At 38.8% G+C, this 16,928-nt stretch overlaps 1 protein-coding gene across 2 annotated transcripts in view; it reads right to left on the bottom strand.

Moving 5' to 3' along the window:
* Arhgap10 (Rho GTPase activating protein 10) overlaps positions 1 to 16,928 on the bottom strand; it is a 415,566-nt gene that overhangs the window by 156,194 nt on the left and 242,444 nt on the right. Inside the window, exons 14-15 of one of the 2 annotated variants that reach the window (XM_008851102.3) lie at positions 8,087 to 8,161; positions 385 to 472 (exon numbers count right to left, since the gene is read on the bottom strand). In XM_008851102.3, the coding sequence (XP_008849324.1) occupies positions 385 to 472; positions 8,087 to 8,161 (163 nt within the window). The remainder of the gene's footprint in view (positions 1 to 384; positions 473 to 8,086; positions 8,162 to 16,928) is intronic. The other variant, XM_017802706.2, reaches the window with a different exon arrangement.

Here is a 16,928-nt window from a genome sequence, read left to right as displayed (position 1 = left end):
TTTTGTTATCATATAATTTTATATGATAATGCCATTTGTTATATTTGTTATACAATTCTGCTCAAAATAAAGTCTTCATTTTAGGGTAAAACATAAATTAAAGATCCAATGAATTCAATTCATCCTTATTGTTTCATAGTTTTTAATCCAAAAATTCACATCTATTTCAAGATTCAAGGCCATTCTAACTCCACCCTTACTTGACAATGGCGATCATCTACTACTCGCCTTGGTTTCTGGAACCTTCTCAGAAAGTCTATGATCCCTCACAGACTTTCTCCTTGTCAGTAAAGTTCAACTTAACTACTGGCATTTCTCCACAGAGTAGACATCTGTCTTATATCCCATACCCACTCCTCTGTCCTGTCACGGGCAGGAGCTCACCTCAAATACTGTTTCAGGGCACTTGTTATTGTCTTCACTTCCCAATCTACAGAATTCTCCAGGTCCAGCTCATTGCATGTTTTTACATCTAGTGAACAAGCAAGAAAGAAAAATTAGTTAAAACCTTGGCCATTCAAGGGACCTCCTGATTAGCTAAAAAAAAAGCTTCCATTTTTAAGTGGCCAAACGACAAATAATCCTGGAGCATTATATTCAACATTTTTAGCATAGCATGAGCTACACTCTATTACTAGATATTTCTAGCACTTCAGAAAGTCAATGGGAGAGATGAAAGCAAAAGGATGTAAGATGTGGACTAGGGGTAAGAAGAAGGCATGGTGCGGCACTTCAACATCTGTGAGCACAGCTCCTGTAAAGCTAACGTCACATTCACCATTAAAGGTGTTACTCAATAGCCACAGTTTAGAGTATGTGGCATTTTTGGTTGAATGACTATGAGTAATCTCAGGTGGCGCTACTGCTGTCCAGTGTTATTACATGGAAAACAATGGAAAATGCAAAACGATGAGCAGAATGGCAACATGTTGGGGGAGAAGTAACTGGTTTTGGTCCCACATTCCAACATTTGTATTCATGACATTACTTTCTGAAGATTCACGATGAACTCAAAGCAGAAATATGACAATATACTCAAATGCTACTTATGGTTTAATTTAATATTATTATACAGTGTAAATAGGCATCAGAACATCATGTTACCCGTTTTATTTCTTTGTATCAGTAATAAATAGTTAAAATTAAGAAATGAAAGTACAAAACAAAATCTGTTTAAGGGAAAGGATCATTTATGGGTACTTACTCATTCCAACACTATAATCTATATATCCAGCCACAACACTGGACACCTCATTATGACACCTCTGGCATTCACAAAACTAAAGTAGCTTTCTTTGTCCTAAAAGTGTGAAACTGGTATGTTCCTTCCAAATGCTTTTTTTTTTTAAACAGGTAGTAAATTCTAAAGAGTTCTTTAAAAGAATTCTTTGAAATTCTTCTAAAGAAAAAGCATGGAGTACAAGAGAGAAAGCAAAGCAAAAAGTAAATCTCAGTTGAAATAAAATGGCAGCACAGTGGGAAAGGCAAACACTCTACAGCACGGCTGACAGCCAGGGGGGCTACAACGCCTGCACCAGCCTGGGACGGCAAGCCACTCCAAGCAAGGGAGTCCCAAATCCATCATCTACATCATGGAGACCACAGCATGGAAAATGTTCCTATAAAACTCGTATAAGCATCAGAACGAATCAAGAGCATGGGGGCTGGAGAAATGGCTCAGCAGTTAAGAGCACTTGCTGTTCTTCTACAGGACCGGGGGTTTGGTCCCCAATACCCACATGGTAGCTAACAACTATCCATAACTGCAGTTCCAGGGGATCTGACTCCTTCTTCTGGCTTCTGCAGGCACAGTGTGGACAGGGTATATATGTGGAACACTTACATACATGCAGGCAAAACATTCCTACACATACAATAAAACAAATAAAATTTAAAAACAAAAGCAGCATGGACAGAATCCATGAATTATTAAACACAGCAGGTGACTGCCACTGCCAAGTCACCAGAAGCAAGGATGTTCAGCATTGGTACTCTCCCAAAGGAAGGAGGCAAAAAAAGTTATAAAGAAGAGTGTCAAGTCATCACTATAAACTTGCCTGGCTTTCTATACTACAGTGAGGAGGAGAAATTAAGTAACTTACGGAACAGACTCTTTCTCCCTCAAGAATAATGCCTCAACTAAAACCAAAAAACTTGTTTGTTTCCAGATTTTTCTCCTCCCTTACAAGGAAGAAACTATATTGTTATCCTTTTTGAAAGCACCAAAAGGAAAAGGCTGTCAAAATGGAGCCACCACATTAAGTCATGCACACTGCCTAAAAAAATTTTAGACTTGGCCATGATTAAGGATGGACTCAAACTTTCTGAAAATAAAATGGGAAGTGATGGTTATCTTACAGTCGGAACATCATACACATGAAGTCAATTACTCAGGGGTCTGGAGACTTTTTAGGCACTCCAGCATTTCTTGATTACAGCAACTGACAGCAATATGCAATAAACTACAACAATGGCAACTGACACTGATTACATTTTGATCAGTGCTTACAATTCAGAATTCATTTGTTACTGAGCTTGTCAGACAAGCCACAGATACATTCAAGGAATCAAATTAAGCACCCTGATTAAAGATGCCTTTATAACTAGGACTAAATAATTCTGTTCTAAGAGCTTTGCCAACCAATTATTTCTATAACTGAATATTCTGTCTCTCATTAAATCAATTATTTGAATCTCATTTTAACATACAAGTCAGATAACATTTTCAATCAACTTGCTACCAGCATTTTAAAATCCTACCATTTTAAAATCCCAGTGGCTTCTAAAGGAACTCTTTTATTTCCAACTTTTAACCAAATTATTGTTATATATTTTGAGATTCATATTCTTCCTGTGGAAAAATACGCCACCCTTCTAAATTCATGAGATGAAAGCAGCTGTCACATCAGAAGCTAATGACTATATGTCTATGTTATTAATCATCTATTAAGTTTTCACTGTTTTCAAATAACTCAATCATCCCTGGCAGTCCTTTGCAATCAGTGCATACACTGGGGCTAGGTAAAATTTGTTAATAATTTATTTAGGATTCACACCTAAAAATATGTTTGGGTATTTATTCAGAATACATGTTCTACCATAAGTGAGTGGAAAACTGTTTCCTTTCTGACCAAAGAACAACAGAACTCGTGATTAGTTACAAATGTAAGCTAACAAGCACAGAGCCAAAGAGCTAGCTTTTTATTACTGTATGAATGCTTCCTTCTTGCATAACCACTGGTCATTTGTTTGCAAGTGGAAATTTGCACCCTACCCTCACTGCAAAGTGCCATTTATGCAGGAGTTGGCACCCTACTCAACATGGACATGGGCCGATTTTAAACTTCAAGAAGCACAAAGAGCACATGTGCTTCGTAAATATGCTTTATCCCCCAAAGCAGTTTTCCGGCTATTAAGCTCATTTGCCCCCAATCTATGTGATAAAACTGTCCTAAAGAAAAGGAAATATTGTAAATTAAACTTTTTTTTTGTTTTTTGGGTTTTCTATGGATCTATATCTGAAAGCAAAAATTCATCCAGCCTTGTTTATAAATTAAATTTAGAAATAACAAGAAAATCTACCAGGTCACATATATTGTGACCACATCCTCCCAGAATCTCTCCCACTCTGCTCTGCTTTAATTTTAATGTGGAAAGAAGAAAGACTAATGGGAAATTCCAAATCACACCAGTTCTAGCCACCCCTAACTATTTTAACTTGTCTTTACATTCTCATCCTGGAGAATTCCCCAGGACACTTCCTCTGGAATTTCTCACTGCTTTCCTCATCAGCTAGCTACATGATTTTATTATTTTTTTAAAAAGAAAAAAGAAGAACCCCTTTCTACCAGATTGTGTGTGCTCTGACCTAAAGATGGCCAAGGGGCAGGAAAGGAAAATGGCTTCTACACAAAGGAAAGCAATCTCTCCATTGGGAACTTCAAAGGCCTGGTCCTGGTCCAGTGGTAAAGCTCAGGGAAAGCTGGCAACTCAGCAGACACCACCTGCTGTTCCCAGGGCAAGGGACAAGGAAGATGCAAACAACCCTCAACCCCAGAAGGAAAGCCGCAGCCTTCTCCTTCACCTGACCTAAGGAGTACATGGTCCAAGAAATTGCTACGGTCAGCTGTCATTTCCTGTTGGCAGGAGAGAGAGGAGGAATGCTGCAAAGAGAACAACTGGGAAGGGGGGATGAGGAAGAGGCTGGGGGGAGAGGGCCTGACATTTTAATCTTACACCTGAAAAACACCCCAGAAAGGGAAAAAGTGAGGAGAATATGCAAGAAGTGAAGTATCTGCTCATGTTTTACGAATTACCACAAATTTCCATTTGTGTATTTAAAAATATATATTCTGATTAGTTTTTGTCGACTTGCCAGAAACAGAAACACCTGCAAAAAGTAACCTCAGTAGAGGAACTTCCTCTATCAGTCAGCCCGTGGCCATGTCTAGGAGGCATTTTCTTAATTGCTAACTGATGCAGGACAGGGCACGGGGGGCGGGGGGGGGCTGCATAAGAAAAGCAACTGAGCAAGCCAGGGGAAACAAGCCAATCAGCAAGCAGTGTTCCTCCATGGTCTCTGCTTCAGTTCCTGCCTCCAGGTTCCTGCCTGACTTCCTTCAATATTGGACTATGACCTAGTAGTTATAAGTTGAAATAAACCCTCTCCTCCCCAAGTTGATTTTGGTCAGAGTGTTTTATCTCAGCAACAGAAAGTAACTAGGACAAGCACTAAAACATTTTAAATGGAGAACGTAAAACATTTTAAGGAAAGATGAGTCTTTTTTGTTTTTTAATCTTAAGTAAACAGGTCTCAAGAACTAAACAGATTCAAGGAAACACACAAAATGCTTGGAATTTTTTCCCAAGACACTTAAAATTAAATTATTTTCATTTTTATAAAGGAAATTGCATTTCCAATAAAATGTGATAAGAATAGGAGGTAGGAATTGGCTAGGCAGTTAAGGTAAAAAGACCCCAAAGAAATGTAGCCACTTTCTGGATAAAAGTCAAAATGTCCTTGGGCTTGTTAACAACGCACTCTGTTCCAAAGGCAAAAAATGTCAAAATGTCAAAAGTGTTTGGGAGCTTGTACCTAATCCTTAAAATATTTTACAGTTACCTCTTCAGAGGGGGGAATGTTGGAGTGGAGGGAATGAGCATGGATTTGATCAAAACATCTTATATGCATGTATGAAATTCTCAATAAGGTTTTTGTAAAAGTTAAAAAAAAAAGAAAATTTTCAAATTTGATGTGAATATATTACTTTCAAGAATAGCAGAAGACACTGATTGGTTTTAAAAAGCAAGTTAACCATTTGGCAGGCTCATATTACACCTTTATATGAAGAGAAAATTAGAACAGCTGTTGGACTGTGTATACATGATTACTTAAATTCTAAAACTTTTTTAAAAATAGTATTAAATTATTTCATTTTGAATGCTTAATCAGGATGAAAAGAAATCTTAAGGAAATAGTAAATTGATCAGAAATTGAAAACATCTATTTTGTCAAGAACTAAGGTTTTATATTAGTAACAAATTAGCAAAAAAGGTATTAATGCTAGTGCAAATCTAGTTTTGATAGACAATCTTAGAGTCATATTATGAGTTATCCATTAATACAAACAAACTACAATGTACAGCCCTCTAAAATGAATTATTTAATGAGCAAATAACAAGTGTCTTTCATGCCAATTCTCTAACTTCCTCTATTTATAGAATATTACTGAAAATACAGCATGTCCCTTGCCAGCGATTGAATGAAGTTGTGACACACTTGTGTCTGGACTTCTCTGCTCTGATACAGAAAATAAAGACAGCTCTCTAGGCCATGAGTGTGAGTGTGAGTGTGAGTGTGTGTGTGTGTGTGTGTTTGTGTGCGTGGGCAGGCACATGTACTTGTCCATTCATACATGTATGGAGGCCAGAGGTTAGTAATGCTCAATGTCTTCCTTTATTATTCTTTTTATTATAAACAACAACAACATGACTGGAGAGATGGCTCAGCGGTTAAAGAGCACTGACTGCTCTTGCAGAGGACCCAGGTTCGATTCCCAGTATCCACATGGTGGCTACGAACCATCCTTAGCTCCAGTTCCAGGGGAATCAGAAGCCTTCTTCTGACCTCCACGGCACTGCATGACACGGGTGACTCACATACGTGCAGGCAATACATTCATGCATATAAAATAAAAATAACAAATAAAATATTTAACAACAACAACAACAACAAGGTCTCTCATGGAACCTGGAGCTCACTGTTTTGGCTAGATGGGCTAGCCAGCAAGCCCCAGGATCCTTCATCTCTGACTTCTCCAGCACCAGGGTAACAAGTACATACCACCATTCCTGGGTGTTTGTTTGTTTGGCCTGGAACTCATTATGTAGACCAGGCTGGTCTTGAACTCACAGAGCTGCCTGCCTCTGCCTCCCAAGTACTAGGAATAAAGGTGTGCACCACCACGCCCTGTGTTCCCCCAGTTTTTATATAACTGCTAGGGATCTGAACTCAGGTCTTCATGCTTGCACAGCAAGCACTTTACCCACTGAACTATCCCCTCAGGCCACTCTAGGTCATGATTTTTTCAGGACTTAGCTATTTAAAATCTTGTAAGTCAAGAGCTGTCTTGGGATTTTTGCCATGAGCATACAAAACTACCATGAGTTTGCAATGCTGTGCCTATAGGATTTTGTGAGATTAAGAACAAATTTCAAGACAGCTTAACATTTTGGAGTGACCACAGAAATACCCTTGTTCAAATTTCCTTGAATATGAACAGGAAAGTCATCAAAATAAGGCAAGGATTCTTTTGGCCTAAATCTGATACCAACAAAATCTTCCAGTCATAATCATTATAATAACACATCAGAAATGAAATAAGTGTTTCTAATTTTAAAATTAAGTAAAAGCAGATGCTGTCATCCCATTAAACGCTTCCTGCTGTTGCTGCACCACTGGCAACCTGATTATTTGATTTGGAGTCCACTAATGGTAAAGAGGAAGGTATGCCTGCTAGAACTGCATACCCAAGTTAAACCAGAAAGGCAGAAAAGGAAAACAGCTCACGAAAGTAACTGTGTTCTAACAAGATTCCCAAGTGATGGTGGGCAATTTTTCCTGTGGTTCATAGCTTTAAAAAAAAAAAAAAAAAAAGACGTTTGCTTATGAAATCCTTAATTCAAACACAGCCAAACAATCAGCATTATCTGTAACTTGTCAGTTGATTCTGTTCATCTTAGTTTATGCTTTCTGAAAGTGAGCGGGTTTATGGTGCAGGCTGGTTTAAATGAATTCCCAGCATACCTGAAGGAATTGTTAATATTGACTAATTAAAGGAAGGTATCAAATAAATTAGCATGTAGCAAGGTCAAAATGACAAAGTGGTTTGATAGCCAGGCCTTCTGGGCTCCTGGGTTCTGATCAGTCCTCAAGGGGCAGCCTGCTCTAGGGCACGGGGGAAGTGGAGCATCTTATAGGTGGCACTGAACTGACAGCAGCATGTAATGCAAAAGCGCTTTGTCATTCACAGAATGTCTGGGGTGATGAAATGAATTCACTTTCTGGCTTCCTCTAGTGTGCAATGCCAAGGAACACTGTGTTATCAGCACAGATGAAGCATACATGGTTCTGGAAAGGAGCCTGGTGCAAACTACAAACAAGCCACTGTGCATACCAATGAATCCTGAGACTCAGGCCCTCCCTGTAAATGATAGTTTTGGAAGCTCTATAAAAATGAGCACGTCCCAGCAGTCTTGTCTAACCAAATGTACTGTCAAGACTCTGGACAGGCAATTTGGAAGTCATGCAAATCATAGAGGCCTGATACCACTCTGCTCTGATAGGCAAGTTGTAATGTTTTCCTTTGTTGCTTAGTAAGTAAAGTGGAAATAGATAATCTAAGCTGATGCAAATACTAATACTCTTTTCTGAGTAATTGCCTCTGCTCAGGAAAAAAACTCATCTCTCTAAGCAGTACAAGAAAAGAATGTATTCCTAAGCATACTATGTAAGTATGAAATATTAAGCTGTGAAGTCAATGAGCATAAACAATTAATGCAAGGAAAAATGATTAAAGAGGCATACCCATCAACATACTCAGAAGTCTCTGGACCTTTGAACTCACCCCCACAACTCTGTACAATCCTTGGTCATTTATACCTATTGAGAGAAACAAAATGTTAGCAAAATACAAGACTATCATATTTTAAAAGCTGTCAGGCAGCTGCATTCAGAATCTTTGCGAACTCACATTAGCAGCACTCCTGCTGACTGTAAAAATAACATTTGACAAATGCAAGTGTTTATCAACTTGTCATATCAGCTTTGTATTTGTGAGTTGTGATGGGAAAATAACTTCATAAAGCAATGTTCCATGTGGATAGAACTGTCTTAAGTCCATGTTAAGGAAAAGGCGAGGGTCAAAGACCCTAAACTTACCCAACTTGAACAGGTGCACATAAACGTTTTGGTCAATTACATGTACACTTGCTTATATTTTTCTTGACAAGTTTCATCCCTTTTATAAATATGGTGATTATCACATAGATTAAAAAAAAATTGGGGTGATTCTTGAAGACCATGCCCTGAATTTGTATTAAAAAAAAAGACTTGTTATAGACTCCATCCAAATTAAAATCCGTACCAAATACACAACAAAAGAATTAAACTTATTGCATTGTCCTCAGTAGAAACCTGAAAATCATGTGTCCTTCAGCACAACAGACAAGAGCAGAAAAGGCGTACTATGAAGCCCAGCTTCATGAGGTGAACAAATGCCCTCATTGCAGTCTCATCTACATAAACCAATTGCAAATGACACTTTGGAAACAATCAGGAAGCTCCGATGCACATTCAGGGTAGGTAAGAAACCTTCTGTATTTCAGAGCTGCAAAACTTAAGTGGTAGGAGTAATTTATGTCAAATTTGCTTTAAGAGGAAGGTGGGGACAGATGAAGCAACTATTGTAAAACCTCTATAACTGCTGAACCTAAGTGGTAAGAACAAAGGAATTGGGAATTCACTTATCAACCTTTCTACTTTTAATGCTTGAAATGTTTCATAATAGGGGATGGAGAGGTGGCTCAGTGGTTAAGAGCACTGACTGCTTTTGCAGAAGATCCGGGTTTGACTCCCAACACCCATATGGTGGCTAACAACTGTCCTAACTCCAGTTCTAGGGGATCCAATGCCCTCTTCAGACCTCTGCAGGCATTGCATGACACAGGTGCGCTTACATACATAGAAGCATAATACTCATATACATAACATAAAATAACAAATAAAATATAGATATTTTTAATATTTTATTTTTTTAATATTTTATTTATTATTTTTATTTTATGTGTATGAGTATATTGCCTGCATGTATATGAGTGCACCCATGTTGTTCAATGCCATGGAGGTCAAAAGAGGGCATTGAATTCCCCTGGAACTGGAGTTAAGGATGGTTCATAGCCACCATGTGGGTGATGGGAATTGAACCCAGGTTCTCTGCAAAAGCAGTCAGTGCTCTTAACCACTGAGCCATCTCTCCAGCCCCCATATAGAAAATATTTTTAAAAAAGAAATGTTTCATAATAAATAAGGACTTCTCAAGAATGTGGTTTTTTTTGTCATTATTTTCAAAGTGCTACTACTTTCTGATTGTGTGTTTCTTTTCTGCACTGCAACTGTTAAAGTTAAGAAGAACATACTGGTTGCCAAAAAAATATCTCCAATCCCTAATGTCTCCAGAGCACACTAACCCAATCACCTGTAGACCACGAGATTTACCTACAGGAGTTTCTCTCTCCCCTTCCCTTCATGGGCAGATGGTAAGAACACTACAAAGTATAAAGGTCTGGGTTCAAACTGATGTCAGATACTTATAGGCAAGTCAGAAAACTTCTCTGGGTTTGGATGCTCTGTCTGAACATCCCTGTTTTGCTGGGAGTGAAGAGATAACGTGAACACATGTTGTGCAAATTAAAGCATGCTGCACACACACAAACTTTCATCATATCTACCTAAAAATCAGTGTTTATTTTCTTCTTTTTGCCATTTATTCCTGGTATTCAGTGTGTGTGTGTGTGTGTGTGTGTGTGTGTGTGTGCGTGCATGTGTGATATTCATCCAGGCACATGCCACTGCTCTGTATTCCCAGCTTTTAAGTGGGTGTAGGTACAGGGGTCAGAACTCAGGTCCTCAGGCTTGCACAACAAGCATTTTAACCACTGATCTATCTCCCAAACTCAATGGCTTCCTTCTTTTTCTGTTTTTTCTTTTTGGCAATACTGAGAATTGAACTAGAGCCTCAAGCATGCTAGGCAAGTGCTCTTACCACTAAGCAACAGTCCCAGCCCTCCCACATTGATTTTTCAAGCTTCTTAAATGTCTAATTTTTCTTGTGGTTATGGATCAAATTGTGACATACATACAGATTTATATGCTAAAATTCTAGCTCCTAACTGTATTTAGATAGAAGGTCTTTAAAGGAGGTATTAATTTAAAATCATTTCATTGGATGGACCTAGTCCAATATGGCTTACATTCTTAGAAGGAAGTTAACTAGACACTACAGGGCCACAGGGAAGACACATGAAGAAGTAAGTCACTTACAGGCAAGCCAAGAAGCCTCAAAAGAAACCAACCTTGCCAGTAGCTTCATACTGGACTTGCAGCAACCAGGGATGGGGTGGGGTGCAACTCTGTGTATAAATCTCACGGTGTGTGATCCTATGCTGTGACAGCTTTCTCTCTCAATGCCTTACTGAAGCTCAAAGAGCCAGTAGGGCAAAGCTAGCCCACAGACTATGCACATCTATCAGACTGCTGAAAGCTAGCAGCAGAGAATTCCCTTCCTGTAAGAGGGTGGCTACAACCTAGGAGAAAGGATAGCCTGTCAAAGGTTAGAGAAAAAAGCAAAGGAAACTGCCAATTAACAGCACTCAGAACTTTCAAGCCTACAACAGGAGAGGAGATTGAGGCCCCTCTTTCCTTCCCCTAGCTGCCAGAAGGCATGTCTTGATGGTTTAAAACAGGGGAGGGTTTTGTTCTGCACTCTCTATTTAAGAAACCTAGGATGGTTTGACCTCGGTGTCAGAAATCTGAACAGCAAGTCACAGTCCACAGTCAAACGCATGTACTCATACAGAAATACAAAAAGAGATGAAATAAGAATGTTATTTCAGCAATAATAATCACTCTGTGCTTATAATTACTATCAAATAACTGATCAAGTTCAAATTCATCAACCTGAAAGAATGAGAGTTAATTGCTAATACATAATGAAAGGTGCAAAGGGGAATTAAAGCTACAGTTTTTCCTCTTTTAATGAAATTTACATAAGTCTTATATAAAAGCAGGTTGGAAATGGTGCACTAAATAATCAAGTCTTACAGGATTTTGTGTTTCTTGTTATGCTGTTCTTAAAGACCATGTACTAAAGTAATAAAAAACAGAACATCCATTTTATTTAGGAACACATACATGTCCATAGCAACATTATCAATTATAGATAGGTGAAGAAGGTAGACCAACCAATATGCCAAACTATTAATGGGTTTATCCCAGCCTTTCCAGCTTCTCTTCCAAAATTCCAGCTTTCAGCCAAAGGGATCACTATTCTAGCCATCAAGAGTTAGAATTTGGGGGGGGGGGATCTTTCTGAGACAGGGTCTCCCTGTAGCCCTTTAACTGGCTTCTTTCTTAGCATTTTCTAAATTCAACAGGTCAGGGTCCACTCTTCCTTTAGCAGGCAGACAAATCACTACCTCTATAAACACACTGGATACACCCACTTACTAAGAGACCCCCCCAAAGAAACACATACAACCATAATCCATTCCAAACACATCTTTTCCCATCTTTTTTACTATTCACACAACCTTTATTATCTAAGGTCCTCCCCATAATAACAAGCCACATCTCATCTATCTGTATTTGTAACAATCAGAACAGACTACTGACTGTCACTCACAAAAAACTAAGTTCACACCTATATTCAGACTGACATCTCATGCTTTACCCTCATCCTCACATACGCAGCTCATCTGCCATATATTTACTTATCAGCTGCCCAAAACTTGGGATTGAGTAAAATAAAGTCTCATTCAAATGTCCAAACCCAGAGAAAACCCAACTTTTCTCACACTATCACAAAGAAATCTTCCTTTCGGAAATATAACTCAAAATTAATTAATATATTTAATTCCTTCTTATTTACTGTTTATTCATATTTTAAACAAGTCCATATTCTGTTAGTCACAATTGCTAAAGCTAAACACCTAAACACCCAGCCTGACTTCAGGGTAATTCCTTACTTTTCCCCGTTAACTACGGATATTCATTTCCACCATATTAAAAGTAATTTCAGCACCTTGCCTACCAAGAGAAGCATCTACTATACAGTATGTGTTCCACATTACTTTTTAATTTTAAGAAATGTAAATTCCAAAGCATATCCAGCCTTAGAATTTGTAAACAGACAAATGTAGAGCTGTATTTCACCTCTCTCCCTGAGGAAACAGACTACCTGGTAAATAATTAGCTCAACCTAGTCTTTTGCTCTGTAGATAGTATGGCCTTGTACATGGGTCACTGGGTATAAAATAGGTATGCCTTGAAATTAATTTTACATCTAGGAAGAATAGAGCAAAATAGAATTCTGACCGGAAAAAGTTAAAATATCCAAATTATTGCACCTTTTTCAGGGTAAAAGCTTACAGTAGATATTAAAATAGTGACTTTATGGCTTTTAACAAAAATTCACAATCTGCTCAGTCTTTGCAGACACAAAGGTTTTTTTTTTTCCATCTTCATCAATGAGAACAGTTTTAAAGGGTAGTAAGTGTGGGTTCACTTCCATGGCCCTAAGGAGTGGTTGATGATATCAACCCCCAAGGAAAATGGGCAAGGTGAAATCAAATGTGTCTAATTCGTTCTGCCTGTCTCTTCTAATCTGCCAGTGCTATCATATGGTGGGACCCACATTTTCCATAAGGCAAGGACTCCCTAACAAGAACAAGTCACACTGCACCATCATTGCTGCCCAGTTGTTTCCCTCACAGTACCCAAAAGAAGTCATGCTAGCCAGAGTCCATTTGGTTCCAGGGAACATCTTGAAGTTACAGAACCCAACGTTCATGCAGGTGAAGTAAAGAAGAGGAAGGAAAGGAAGGCAGCCTGGGGCAATAAAATGACTGGATCAAAGAAGAAAATACTGTATGAAAAAGTTTGATCAATTCACTTAGATGGATATTTAGCAAAGGCTAGAGTGGCTGTGTCTTAGACTGCATAACTGATACAAGACAAAATGCATTTGGCTTCAATTCTTCAAGCCTGGAAGCCCAAGATCAGGAATTCTGTCTGGAAAAGGCCTTCCTACTGTCATCCCATGGCACAAGGGCAAGAGTGTGAGAAGAGATGGAGAAAGGGGGAAAAGGAAGGTGGGGTAAGAGAACAGATGAATGGAACTGATCCACTACACAGATAAAGGCATTAATTCATTCATGAGGTCTCTGCCTTCATGACTCTTCTGCTTTGGGGATAAGTTTCTAACACACGAACTTTGGAGGATCAAATTCAAACCACCAAAGGCTGCAACTGACAAGTAAAGGTACTAAATAAGAAGACTGTGGGGGGGGGGGACTGGCTTTCAGAGTAAAGAATCGGAAAAGAGGAGAGATAAACATGGAGAATAGTAAAGAAAAAGAAAGAGAAACTTGAAATGACGACAAGCCAACAGGCCGCAAAGCACAAAATATCTAAGTTCCTGAGAATTCCTGAGGTTGAGTGTTGATTATATTTTAGGCACAGAGTTAGAATAAAATGAAGGTATGGGATAAACTTGACCAATGTAAAATGGAAGGAAAGCAAGTTGAGGCCAGTGAGGCTGTGCCCTCATTTTTCTTGTTGGCTTCAGGAGCAGATTCCATATTTAGTAATTCTGTCTCCATCACCTCAATTGCTCTGCATTTAACAAATAAATGGAGTTAAAGAATGAACTGTATATTGAAGCAAGAACCTGATGATTAGTAAAATGGATATGCAAGAGATAGAGTCTCATGTTTGTGTGTGTGTGTGTGTGTGTGTGTGTGTGTGTGTGTGTGTAACAAGTGTGAGAAGAGAAAGGAGAATGGGTCAAAGTGAACATAAACACTCTTAATGGTAACAAGCACAAAATTATTTACAAAGATTTATAGCTGCATGATTCTACAGAAATAAGGCATGGAACAACGTACTTAAAATTTGTGGAACGACTGAGCCATTTATTTGTACTTGTGTGTGAGGACAACAGGGTAAAAGGTCATTAATGTTCATATTCACATTTACAGGATTTACATCAGAAGTCCACAACATTTCATTTTTAATGAGACACATGTGTGCCTGTGCCTGTGCCTGTGCATGCACAAACACAAATACAACCTACATATACAGTCAATACTGTGGAAACAAAATTCCCCCATGGGTTCTATGATGAAAAGGCATACAATTTCATGTAATTATGAATCATTACTTTAAGTATGTTCTATTACAATTACATATTTATGTTTCATATGTAATCATAAGCATTTACTAATGTTAAAAGACTCGAAAATGAAAGCAAAACAGGCAGGCACTCTACATGCAAGCTACAGCAAACTCTGTCCACCTATTCATAGCAGCGTGGCCAAGACTGGCATGCTATGCAGGTAACTGATGAAGAAACTCATGAGTACTGTTTCATGCTATAGACTACAAAACTGTGAAAATATGTTCTCTACATACACTTATCATCAGTAAATGCATGTGTACATACAGTAGACTCTTCCCAGCTACCACTTTCCCTGGTTATAGAAAAATGAACAGGCCTATATACAAAGGTACCACTTCAGGATACTCACCAATACATAAAAATTTCAGGTTCTGACAAATATATATTAACATCAGCTTCATTTTATATATAAGCAGACAAAACAAAACAAGATTTGCTATTTTAAAAGAGATATATTCATTATTGGAAACTTAAGGTACTACGTTAATTCTAAGACTTTAGAAGCAGAGTGAGTTATTTTTAATATTAAGCATGTATTAATTAAATACTGCAAAGAACACAGTAAGAGACAACTGCTAAGCACTGAAACAGAAGATTATCTATAGCTATAATATAAGGTGAAACTCAATTTAGTACTTGATAACCCTTCAACCATTCTAGACCTTGGCAGCCTCATTAAAAAAGTATCATGGAGAACCACCCCAGGGCTCTCTCCTACCAGCAGGCCTCTTTCCGGGGTAAGACCATCACACCCTCCGGGCCTTGACTCCCCCAGACTCATTCACCCTCCCATCTCCACGACCATTCTCTACTCAGAGTTTGGGCCCTGCCCAATTCCTGGTCTTGGGCCCCTGACACCTGGGGAACCAATACTGCCCCCTGATCCTTTTCATGCACACCAACCTAGTGCCTTCTCTGGGCCCCAGGAGCACTGATTCTGGGCCTCACCCCGTCTTCACCTCCCTTTGCTTCCCTGGGCCTGTACCACCCTCCAGCCTCTTTCTGGGACACTGGGTCTGACCTTTCCTCTTCCTTATCCTTTGCATCCAGACCAACCCAGATCCTCAGTGCAGTCAACAGGAGTCCTTGGGGCCTCTTCCCGCCCCATCTGCATTTGCATCTCTGGGTGGCAAGGCCACCAGCTACCCTAGACCAGCATTTTTCCAGGGTCAGGCTCCCAGGCCAGTCCAATACCCAAATTCCTGAGGCCAAAATTGTTCCTGGAGGGATCCAGACCTTAGGAGAAAGCCTGAAAACATCTGATCCTCACCTGAATTGGGTGTCCATGGGAACTCCTGAAGATAAAAGCAATCCAGACACTCCAATATAAAAATCAAAAGAGAGAACCAGCTTTTAAAGCCCAAAAAGTAAACCACAAAGGCACATAAAGTTCAAAAAAAGAAGCAGATCTAAACTTGAAGCCTTGAGTCTCACACAAGAATCAGAAACTATAAAACAAATGCACATGTCAAAATAACACAGAAAAAATAATAACATGAAAAACCAAAATAACATATCCCCACCAAATACCAATAGTCATCTAGAGGAGTACAATGAGAACCCCCTAGAGATAATGCAGGACATGGAACTCCAAAGAGCAATTATAAACATGATAAAAGAACTCAGTGATTTAAAAGAACACACAAACAAATCAAAGAGCTGAAGGAAGATAGGGATAAACTTCTGAATGAATTCAGAAAAGAGTTAGAAATATTGAAGAATACTCAGGCTGAAAAGAAGAAGGAATTGAAACATTCAGTAAGCCAATTAGAAATGACGGGAAAAAGCCTCACCAACAGGATGAATAAAATGGAAAACAAAGTATCAAGACTGGAAGATAAAGAGTACGAATTAGACCACTCAAGCAAAGAGTATGAAAAATTTAAGAAATCTCAAGAATGGAATATGCAGGAATTGTGTGACACTATAAAAAGACCAAACTTACAAATCAAAGGCATATAGGAAGAAGAAGAATCCCAAGACAATGGCATGGACCAGATCTTCAACAGAATCGTGGAAGAAAATTTCCCAAAATTAAAGAAAGACATGCCCATACAAATACAAGAAGCATACAGAACACCAAACAGACAGGACCAGAACAGAAACTCTCCACGGCACATCATAGTAAAAACACTACACGTACAAAACAAAGAGACAATTCTGAAAGCTGCAAAAGAGAAACAACAAGTCACATATAAGGAAAACCCATTAGGATTACAGTGGACATTTCAGTGCAAGCTATGAAAGCCAGAAGAGCCTAGACCAAAGTATTCCAAGTTTTAAATGACCACAGATACCAACACAGACTACTACACCCAGCAAAATGTCTATTACACTGGAAGGGGAAAGAAAAATCTTCCATGACATAAATAGGCTAAAGGAATTCATGTCCACAAAACCAGCCCTTCAGAG

Source organism: Nannospalax galili, unplaced genomic scaffold (assembly GCF_000622305.1).
Source record: "Nannospalax galili isolate Female #2095 unplaced genomic scaffold, S.galili_v1.0 scaffold585, whole genome shotgun sequence".
NCBI classification, from domain to species: domain Eukaryota; kingdom Metazoa; phylum Chordata; class Mammalia; order Rodentia; family Spalacidae; genus Nannospalax; species Nannospalax galili.
Note: the sequence above shows the minus strand (reverse complement) of the source record. Positions and strands in the feature narration are given on the sequence as shown.